This window comes from Esox lucius, chromosome 20 (genome assembly GCF_011004845.1).
Source record: "Esox lucius isolate fEsoLuc1 chromosome 20, fEsoLuc1.pri, whole genome shotgun sequence".
Taxonomy (NCBI): domain Eukaryota; kingdom Metazoa; phylum Chordata; class Actinopteri; order Esociformes; family Esocidae; genus Esox; species Esox lucius.
Window position 1 is genome coordinate 31,763,838 of NC_047588.1, and position 11,722 is coordinate 31,775,559.

The following is an 11,722-nucleotide window of genomic DNA, read 5'->3' on the forward strand; positions in this document are numbered from 1 at the left end:
AGCCAGTGACCGTGCAAGAGCCAACGCCGAGAGGACATGCAAATATGGCTCATTGTGAGAAGAGAACCATTCCTGTGCTTGCAGTCTGAAGGTGTATCCCATTGTGTGTTCTGTAGGCAGGGCCTCCTGTAGAGAGCATCTGAATTCTGTGGTGGCCTGGCGGGTCCGTTCAGTGTGCCAGGTTCTTCATTTACAGACATGCATGGCCAACAACACATTGTGTTTGATTGTTGGACTCACACACAGGCAGAGCACCAGTATGCACGATGCCAGGACCACTGCGAAGTTGTATTTTTAAGTGGACGATAAGGTGTAGACATTTTTGTTGTTCTTGTTTTCTGTTCCGTGTTATTGTCCATAGTTGTTTTGATTAATTGTCAACACTAGAGACAATTTAAGCTACCTCAACAGTAAGCTACCTCATCATTGTGCTCCAAAATAAATGTGTGTGCCTGGATCTTTCAGCAGAGGAGCACAGTTGCTCCTTGTAAACAGCGCCAGCATAGAGTCCGGTTTAGAGGTTGATTGACAGTGGATGGAATGGATGGAGTTAATGTAAGAGAGAGAGATGGAGATGTAGTTAAAGAAATGTGCACAACATTCTGTCTCACCTGAAGCTACAAGGACAGCCTTTGAGAGACAGCTGCACAGTGGTAACTGAACAGCACATACCTGACCTGACATAGCAGGCTTTAAAGAAACACCTGGAATCAGGACCATCACATAGCACTCTTGATGAGAAGAAAACAAGCTTCTCTACTTTCCAACCAATTTATTTAAACAAAAATAGCTTCAAGTATACCAGAATGCTAAGAAAATTCAAATGTTCCAATGTACCCAGTTGGCTAATAAGGCTAACAAAAGCAAATTAATAACGGTTTTGACAAACTTGGGCATTTACAAGGAAATGTTAACTAGAGGCCTTAAATGAAGATGACCGATGCAGTCTTATGAAAAAATATATTGATTTGTTTTTATTTACATGGTCATTTGAGAAACTCCAGCCTCATTGATTTGTAAAGGCAACCCAATTAAACAAATCACACAAAAATTAAACATCGAAAACATCAATGCAATTGAAATAAACAGAGCAATTTCCTTTTATGTTAGTGCAGCACCAGCTTTTAAATGGCTAAAGTTAAAGTCTGGTGTCCCAAAATAGGGGCAAAGGATTAGAAGAGCATTAGAGTGCAACTTTGAAGGGTCCAACTTTCCATGAAGATTAGAATTTGTCCGGTTTAGTCTTAACCAAATAGGTGTGTGGTAACGCATGCCAAAATCAAAAGACTTATTTGAGACCCTTGATGCCCGGTGTCTTGGAGGGGTTACAAAGCCATTTTCCAGCAATTTGAAGTACATCATTCCATTGTCCAACAGATCTACAAATGGAGAATATTCCAAGGCACTGGCAGTCTATGTAGGTCAGGTCGTCACACCAAATTCTCGAAATCTCCCCAGGGTAACATCAAGAAATCTGTAGGCCTGTCTTCCCACAATCAATGTCAAAGTGCAGGAGTCAACTGTCAGAAAGAGATGGCACAAACTACCACCTACATGTGAGGCCAGGAAGGAAGAAGCCTAAAAAATTTTAAATCAAGGATTAACTGACGATTGCCAGACATCTGAGTTTCTCAGAGAACCTGGCCAGCTGTTCTGAAGTAAGATTTGTAGTATTCATTAGTATTAATTAAATGGACCTGATTAATCCTAAAATAATCATCCCATGTAGCTTAGTAGAGCATGATGCTTGCAAGGCCAATACTTGCAGTCAACTTATACAGTATATTGTACATGTATATCATATATGCTCATACACAGGGACCTAGAGTAACGAATGCATACATGTTCCTTCTTTTTCATACCGCCCACAGCGGGAATGAAAGCCACAACCCCGGCCTTGCTAGCACTGCATATATGGTATACTGCCAAGCCTGTCTGCCCTCTATCCTGGCTAGCTGCTGCCCCTGGGCTACAACGCTAGGCCAGTGAACCCGACTGAGTTTGTCCTACTCTCAGAGAGCCATCAGATGCCTCAGTAAAACAGAGACAATGCTCATTCAATCTCTGAACTGTGTCTACATCTCTTTTACCCCCCTCCCCCTAAGAAAAAACACTTCAATCTGATCATCTGAGGATAAGAGCCCACAGTGTTTGACTGTAATTGCATTTGTATCTAACAGCAGCCCTGTGTTTGCCTCCCACACATGAATCATGTATGTGATTTGTAACATGCTTACTGTCTAAAGCAGCAGCACTGTCGCCGCTGCCAGCTATGTTCCAAACCACAGAGACACAGGAAGGATCAAAGAGGCCTTTACTAAACTGCTCTGAAGGAAGGCCTTTACTAAACTGCTCTGAAGGAAGGCCTTTACTAAACCGCTCTGAAGGAAGGCCTTTACTAAACCGCTCTGAAGGAAGGCCTTTACTAAACCCCTCCGAAGGAAGGCCTTTACTAAACCGCTCTGAAGGAAGGCCTTTACTAAACCGCTCTGAAGGAAGGCCTTTACTAAACCGCTCTGAAGGAAGGCCTTTACTAAACCGCTCTGAAGGAAGGCCTTTACTAAACCGCTCCGAAGGAAGGCCTTTACTAAACCGCTCCGAAGGAAGGCCTTTACTAAACCGCTCCGAAGGAAGGCCTTTACTAAACCGCTCCGAAGGAAGGCCTTTACTAAACCGCTCCGAAGGAAGGCCTTTACGGAAAAGGAGACTGGTGGGGTGGAAGTCCTGGGCCCATGCCAGCGAGTTAACTCCCACTTCCCAGTCACTCCATAGATGACTGTCCTGCTAAAGCTCCCACCCTAAATACACACACACACACATGTGTGCGCATACTCCACAGCAGCTTGTGGCTAACACGTTCACTTGTTTACCCATTAACACAGGGTAGTGTAGGCTTATCCCAAAGGCTGTCAAGGAAGGTGTGTTAGCTAGCTGCTGTCTGTATAGCCTCATATACAGGCTAAAGGTGAGAACCTACTATCTTGTTTCCATTACATGTATCACTCAAAGGCCTTGCTTAAATGCCCACCTGATTGGGTTGTGCTGCACTGAGAACAACTCGTTGATGTACTGTGTGTGTGTGTGTTTGTTACCCTCTCCTTGGCCTTGTCTCTGCCATCCTGTGCTAACATGTTTTCCCCTGTCCTTGTTGCAGAGCCCTGGAGACTAACAAGTATAACCACATCACTGCCACCTACTTCCTCCTGGCTGAGAGGATCCTGAGGGAGAAACAAGAGAAGGAGGTCCAGACGCGCTCCTCCAGCCCCAGCAACATCAAGGCTCAGTTCAGGTAACAGTCATAGCCACCCATACACACGTGGAACATATACCTGCATACACATAGAAGACCACCCCCCCTTGTGGGTAGAACCCACCAGAACCCAGCCTCTGCATCACCAAGGCCCGCTCACTCATTTATTGGGGCCATTCAAAATGTACATTATCTCACAGAAGTGAGTACACCCCTCACATTTTTGCAAATATTTGATCATATCTTTTCATGTGACAACACTGAAGAAATGACACTTTGCTACAATGTAAAGTAGTGAGTGTACAGCTTGTATAACAGTGTAAATTTGCTGTCCCCTCCAAATAACTCAACACACAGCCATTAATGTCTAAACCGCTGGCAACAAAAGTGAGTACACCCCTAAGTGAAAATGTCCAAATTGGGCCCAATTAGCAATTTTCCCTCCCCAGTGTCATGTGACTCGTTTGTGTTACAAGGTCTCAGGTGTGAATGGGGAGCAGGTGTGTTGAATTTGGTGTTGTCGCACTCACACTCCCTCATACTGATCACTGGAAGTTCAACATGGCACCTCATGGAAAAGAACTGTCTGAGGATCTGAAAAAAAGAATTGTTGCTCTACATAAAGATGGCCTAGGCTATAAGAAGCTGAGCTGCAGCACGGTGGCCAAGACCATACAGCGGTTTAACAGGACAGGTTCTACTCAGAACAGGCCTCGCCATGGTCGACCAAAGAAGTTGACTGCACGTGCTCAGCGTCATATCCAGAGGTTGTCTTTGGGAAATAGACATATGAGTGCTGCCAGCATTGCTGCAGAAGTTGAAGGGGTGGGGGGTCAGCCTGTCAGTGCTCAGACCATATGACGCACACTGCATCAAATTGGTCTGCATGGCTGTTGTCCCAGAAGGAAGCCTCTTCTAAAGATGATGCACAAGAAAGTCCGCAAACAGTTTGCTGAACACAAGCAGACTAAGGACATGGATTACTGGAACCATGTCCTGTGGTCTGATGAGACCAAGATAAACGTATTTGGTTCAGATGGTGTCAAGCGTGTGTGGCAGCAACCAGGTGAAGAGTAAAAAGACAAGTGTGTCTTGCATACAGTCAAGCATGGTGGTGGGAGTGTCATGGTCTGGGGCTGCATGAGTGCTGCCGTCACTGGGGAGCTATAGTTCATTGAGGGAACTATGAATGCCAACATGTACTGTGACATACTGAAGCCGAGCATGATCCCCTCCCTTTCGGAGACTGGGCTGCAAGGCAGTATTACAACATGATTACGACCCCAAACGCACCTCCAAGATGACCACTGCCTTGCTAAAGAAGCTGAGGGTAAAGGTGATGGACTGTCAAGCATGTCTCCCGATCTAAACCCTATTGAGCATCTGTGGGTCATCCTCAAACGGAAGGTGGAGGAGTTCAAGGTCTCTAACATCCACCAGCTCCATGATGTCATCATGGAGGGGTGGAAGAGGACTCCATTGGCAACCTGTGAAGCTCAGGTAAACTCCATACCCAAGAGGGTTAAAGCAGTGCTGGTAAATAATGGTGGCCACACAAAATATTTACACTTTGGGCCCAATTTGGAAATTTTCACTTAGGGGTGTACTCACTTTTGTTGCCAGCGGTTTAGACATTAAAGGTTGTGTGGGGACAGCAAATTTACACTGTTCTACAAGCTGTACACTCACTACTTTACATTGTAGCAAAGTGTCATTTCTTCAGTGTTGTCACATGAAAAGATATAATCAAATGTTTACAAAAATGTGAGGGGTGTACTCACTTTTGTGAGATACTGTAGACGATGATGATGATGATGATTCTTCATGGACTATGGCCTCAGGAGGACATCCCACACTGCCCTGTTGCCTTGGTCTAGCTTACATCCCTGCTGCTCTGTCATGTGATTCCTCCATGTGGAGACAAATGTGTTTAAAGGCTGACCACAGTAATTGCTTTTGAGTGACCTAGAAAATGGGAGTCTGGTTGCCCTCTCAGCAGAGAGGGAGTCAGATGAGGCATTTCGGAGCCAAAGAGCAATGGGAAAAAGAGGGAGATCCAATGCGCACAGGCTAAAGCGGCTCCCCTCTGTATCCCTGGCCTGCCCGCTCTAACCCGTTTGACCAGAAACACATGGGCAAACAGGTGCTCCAGGAGAGGCGGCCCATTTTTAGCTCCTGGGTCACAGCCCTCTCGGGTGCAGGAGTAGCTTGTCAGCCAAATCTGCTGGATTATATGGCCCAGCAACATGGATCAGATATGCTGTTCCACCTTGAGCTTCTCTGTCCACTTCACGTGGTTTTTGATCATTAAGCGGTGTACTGTACTTAAGCATAGAAACACTCGGTGCAGCTTCAGGCCACGTTGTTGTCATAGGCGAGGAAGCGCAGCGCTTTCTGATGGAGGTTTTCTCCTTTTTAGACGGCCCACTGTGCAGTGTGTAACATGTCTATGTCACGTCACTGAATATGCCCAAAACGGCATTCATCAAAGTTCACAAAAGTCCCATTGTGACAAGGCTACATGGCGCCGAGACCTCCATCCACACAGCCAAAATGTCTGCCTCCCCACGTTTATCCACGAACAGACGCACACTCCGAAACGACGCATCATTCTGTTCTTTTGAAAGTGTTCATGAATCGAGCTTTGTCGATAACTCAAAAAAGTATGAAGGCCAACCGTCCCAATATTTCCGGACGGTTCCTGTGTGGGAATCTGTTGAAGACTATAATAAGCGCTTCTGGCTGACCTCTATCAAGCAGACTGCTTCAGGGATTGTAGGATCTGTCTGAGGGCGTTAACGGAGATCAATTATCAAATCGAAATGTCTCATGGCTGTCAGACATGGTGAGCAATGTTTGGAAAATCAAATCAATATGTTATTTGTTCTTTAAAGCAGTCATGACACATGTAGGATGTTTAGAACCACGGTGCACCTCGTATTGGCCTCCTAAGCGTTGTGATTATATCATGGTAACGCCGCATGTGTCCTTGTGTGGTTGAGATTCTCTGCGGTAGTTAAGCCTTTGAAAGCCTGGCCAAATGAAATGGGATGGGAGCAGATCCAGCACAGAGGGTGGTGCCGCGGCCAAGTCTCCCCCCGCAACGCAGCGCTGTGGGAGGTCCAAGACACGCTCGTGACAAACGGGACTACCTTGGGATGAATTGTGTTCTGACCGCGTGGAGTCGGAGGACTTGGCACCGCTCCACTTTTACATTTCACTTCACATTTAAGAACATTATGCAGCTGTTGCACTTGCATTCTGGACCATCATCATCCCACTGGTCACCCGTGGGAATCGAGAGCCACAGGAGACCCACCCAAGCTTTTAGTGTTTTAACCAGTTTCAGCAGTTCAGTACTGAATACTAAAAGGCTGTTTAATATCCTCTCCTCATCGTGAGTCATTACATTATGTACGAAATGTGGTCATCGTTGTCTGTTCTTTTGCCCTTCCAGGCAGTCCTGGCCGACCAAGATTGACATGCACCAGGACATTGAGGACAGCCTGGCAGCCTCGTCCATCTCCCATTCTGGGGGTCCCCAGTCTCCCGCCCGCAGCACTGAGAACCTCCTCAACGGACACCGTGCCAAGGGCCTGCTGGAGCTTCGCAGGGATGAGTGTGACCCAGGGGCCTCCGGTGCCCCTGCCCCCATTTCTGGGCCTGCCAGATCTGGAGCCACGGCCCCAGCGCCCTCCACCTCTGCCAAGCAGCGCACCTGCCTGTTCAGGGTGGAGGAGGACGAAGAGGAGGAAGAGGAGATGGACCCGTCCCCGCTGTCCACTCAGGTGATCCTGCGTCGCAAGCCTCCGTCTATCACCAACCGCCTGACCTCCAGGAAGAGCGCTCCGGTTCTTAATCAGATCTTCGAGGAGGAGGGCGAGTCGGATGACGACTTCGACATGGACGAGGGTCTGCCGCCCAAACTCAGCCGGCTGAAGATGAACGTGGCAGCTGCCGCGGCCGGGTCGCCGGGCACCGCTCAGAAACGCTACCACCGCCGTAAGAGCCAGGGCCGCGGCTCGTCCTGCTCCAGCTCAGAGACCAGCGACGACGACTCTGAGAGCCACCGGCGGCGCCTGGACAAGGACACGGGCTTCGCCTACAGCTGGAACCGCAGGGACAGCAGCGAGGACCCCCCCGGAAACTCTGGGGGAAACGGGGGCAGCAGCAGTGGAGGGCAGAGCAAACCCCCTGGGGAGGGAGGCAGCTCCGGACCAGACAAGGGCAGTCCTCCTGGAGGAGGTGGTGGGGGGGGTGGGGGTGGTGGTGGAGGAGGAGGTGGTGGTGGTGGTGGGGGAGGTGGGGGAGGAGGTGGTAAGGGACAGGGTTCCCCCTCCAGTTGTTCTAATAGTAACCACTCGTCTTCGGGCTCAGGGTCCATACGGGGTCACAGGGCAGCAGAGCTGGTGGAGGGGCTGAAGCTCATGAGCCTGTGTCTCAGCTCCCAGTTACAGAAGAGGGGGAGGAGTGGGGGCCCCGGCCTGGCCGGAGGGGTGGGCCAGTTCATCATAGACAGCAGCCTGTCGGCCGTCAGCGTCAAGACCCAGGAGAGGTCCTCGTGGAAGATGTGCATCGGCTCCAATGGCAGCCTGGACCTGGACCTGGACCCCATGGCCCTGCCCACCATGGCCCTGCCCACCACGGCCGCCAACAACCTGGGGGCGTACGCCGACCAAACGGCGGCGGCACTCAGCGAACTGGCCCTGGCCACCAAGGAGAAGAATAAGCTGAACAGCCTGAAAAACAATGTTCTCCAGCTACCTCTGTGTGAAAAGACCATATCTGTTAACATCCAGCACAGCCCCAGAGAAGGGCTCCTGTGTACATCCTCTCAGGCCAGCTGCTGTCAGGTGATATGACGGCCACACACCGCGCACCCTCTGTCGTTACTCTGCCAGGCGACCATGTCCGACCACAGTCACCGATGTAGCATACGTCTGACCTCGGAAACAGCTCACCGTCGAAACCTGCCTTCTGCTGTTGTCTTAAAATATTCAAACTGTTTTTATTTCGATTTCTTTGGGAACGCCCCCCCCCCCCCCCCTCCCTTCACTAAGACCTATGACATATGAGGCGCATGCTGCTAGGGGTCATTTAGTTTGCTACTATCACTTTAGCCTTTTGCCCCCCCCCCCCCCCCCCCTCCCTTCAATGAGATGAGGTAATAGCACTTAACTAAAATTGTGAGGTGAGTTGATGGCATTTATATAAACAGAAATATGGAAATGGGATTGATTTTGATTGATTATTTTGAGACTAAAAAGGACCAAATTTTGCAGTGGGTAAGTAGGAGCACATGGTAGCTGAAACGACACTTTAAATATGTCATTTTGGTCTACTGCTTAAATCCAGTCCTGATATTTCTGTGCACTAGCAGTGGAATATAATGATTCGGCTGGGAGATGTACAGCTACTGTTAGTAAACTATTGTTTGTTAATGGCTTCCAATCAAGGTTTCTACTTAGGTGGTTTGAAGCGTAGCAGGAAAAGTAAACCAACCTGGACTTAAATGCAAAATTGTTTGTGATTCGGTCTAAGATCTTATAAATGTCAGGGTCCAGTTACAGGTTTAAAATGTAGGTTTGCTCTGTTACAAGCAATGTTCAGCTCCATGGAGTATTTCAACAATGTGCATTCTGACATCTTGTCTCTTTCAAACCTCCCCTCATTGAGACGGCTAACTCATCGTGGCCCCCCAACCGTTTGGGGGGGGGCACCCACCTGTCCCCACTAAGAGAACGCGTTTTAAAAATATCTTCTGTTTAACAAATCACTTTTTAAATATTTTATCAGTGAAACACCTACAATGGATACAGACTGAAGATAAAACCTTTCCCAGACGGGAGTAATGTCCATTCCAGGAAACATTTTCCTGCTGCCCTTTAAACTACCTAAGTAGTAATTGTTTTTATCAAGGCTTTTATTGACAGCAGAATCAGAGGGAGGCTGTGGGTGACATGAAGGTTAAGGGGTGGTCTTGAACCCTGATTGCCGATGGGAAGGCTTGTGTAGCCACTCGACCACGGCTCAGCCCCCACGTAGCGACCTCTGTTGGGAGCCATTCACAAAGGTTTCTAGGAGGGCTAAGTGACCGATTAATGGTTGACCATATATGGACCTGGAGGAAGGGTAGCCACCGTCATGTTGTGCTTCTCCATGCAGTCTTTAAACATTGACCAACTAACCAACTTGTGGTGGAATAAACCTATTTTTACTTGATTCAGTAATGCCATTGTACAGTAATGGCTGAGCTCCGCTGTCTAAGGTGCTTTTACTTTATTGCACTCGGCCAATCCGTTTTCGTATTGTTTCATATTTAAGTGGATGAAATTAAAGATTTTACTTTTAAATGGCTAATTTAAACAGCTCTCACTGATTTAATTTCAATGCAAGCTGAATTGTGCGCAAACCCCCACTAACAAGTGCAACTTCAAAACACCTGGGTAACTGAGAGACTTTCATTTGGTAAAATAAGTCTACAGAGCAGTCTTGATTTAAATTTAGATGCAATCCTCTTAGGCAGTGTTATGGGCATCGATTTTGATCGATTTTGAATAGCATGCGGTACTGTCACTGTGCAGGTCACCTCATTAGTCAGGAATTCTTTCACCTGGGCTGTAACACCTGATATTTAACACCTGTTGACTCATTGCCCGAGTCCGAGATCCACTTGTGTTTCCACCACCTTTCCTAAGTTGGTGTGGGAATTGGTTCAAGATAAGACTTGTGTGCACGTTGGGTGGGTGTGTCTGTCAGAGCTCCTTCTAAATCTCTTTTGTTGGTCCAGGTGACTGTTTTGAGCCTTGTTTGGTTATTAGGGAATGAAACGGGCAGCCTAAATGTTGCTGGTCAGGTAAAATACTACTATACTAATGACTATATAGTAAATCCACTTACCTACACTCTGACACTGTATTCTCACAAAAATGTCATTAAATTGATTAAACGTACTACTGCTAATTGCAAATTGGGCTAACTCCTGAAATCATTCAAGTACATGAAAACGTAAAACGGAATGTAAAGGAGAGGAAATAGACCAGCAGTGTGTGTGCCCTAAACCCCCCCCCCCCCCCTGCTTGGCCTGGATGTGGCTGGCAGGACCACTTGGTTTTGGGTGAGGTAGATTTGGCCCCATTCACATTTTGGTCATGTCATTCATTTACTGTTGTTTACCCACTCATGATGTGTAGAACTGCAAATAAGATCCATAGAAGGGCATGATAAATTAAAGGAAAATTAATTTAGTGGAAAACTATTGGGTATATGAATACCAGTTGACCCATGTGCACTCAGCCACATCTCTGCTTTGTAAGACAGATTTACTTTAAGTTACTGTAACTAGTCGTCTGTCTGGCAGGCTAGTTTGTTTTTAAAAGGGTGTTTTAAGTATGTATATATGTTTAAAAAAAGTTTATTTTTTGACTTCTGAACAATCTGCTGTTTTAAAATGTGTTGAAGCGGGCCCATGAGTCTCCTCTTGGGGAAGAGTGTCTGTCTGTCTGTCTGTGTCTCTGTCTGTCTGTGTCTCTGTCTGTCTGTCTGTGTCTGTCTGTCTGTCTGTCTGTGTATCTGTCTGTATGTGTCTCTGTCTGTCTGTATGTGTCTGTGTATCTGTCTGTATGTGTCTCTGTCTGTCTGTATGTGTCTCTGTCTGTCTGTATGTGTCTCTGTCTGTCTGTGTGTGTCTCTGTCTGTCTGTGTGTGTCTCTGTCTGTCTGTGTGTGTCTCTGTCTGTCTGTGTGTGTCTCTGTCTGTCTGTATGTGTCTCTGTCTGTCTGTATGTCTGTGTCTGTATGTGTCTCTGTCTGTATGTGACTCTGTCTGTCTGTATGTGACTCTGTCTGTATGTCTGTGTCTCTGTCTGTATGTCTGTGTCTCTGTCTGTCTGTGTGTCATACACACTTGACTGGACACTAGGGTGAAGGGCGGAAGGACGTTCTCACATTCAAGATCAGTGGTTCAGTCGGGACACTTGACCTTTCAGGGGAGGCTCATTTCTGCAAGCTTTAAAGGACCGGGCATAGTGATAAAGAGAGGGAGGGAGCAAGGGCTGTGGGGGAGATGTCTGGGGAGATATTCTAAGGGCATTGGCAATAAGCTATATGTTGCAGCTATCTGTAAATAAACATATTTTTGTTTTATATTTCAAACCAGCCTTAGACTAAAAGGCTCATCGAACCTAAAACAAAAGGAGAAAGATATCTTGTGTATTTTTTTTCTTTTTAAACAAAATGTATGTAAATAGAGATGTAAATATGGTGCTCTATATTTAGAAACAGCAGAGTGAACCATTTGGTGCATAGCTGTAAGTATAGCCTTATTAGTAATGGGTGTCTCATGTGATGGAAAAACATGATTATATTCATGTCATTAAGTCTCTGACTGTTGTCTTTTCCAGATGTGAACAGGTGATTGACATGTGCATGTGTTATATGTTTGACATTATCGATCCAAGGACCTCGAAGTAAG

General features: G+C 47.0%; 1 protein-coding gene across 1 annotated transcript in view; it reads left to right on the forward strand.

Moving 5' to 3' along the window:
• The window catches only part of snrka (SNF related kinase a), a 47,254-nt gene extending 37,552 nt beyond the window's left edge, over positions 1-9,702 (forward strand). Inside the window, exons 5-6 of the mRNA XM_029115745.2 lie at positions 3,155-3,289; positions 6,708-9,702. Of these exons, the coding sequence (XP_028971578.1) occupies positions 3,155-3,289; positions 6,708-8,112 (1,540 nt within the window). The 3' untranslated portion in view covers positions 8,113-9,702. The remainder of the gene's footprint in view (positions 1-3,154; positions 3,290-6,707) is intronic.
• Positions 9,703-11,722: the final 2,020 nt, after the last annotated feature.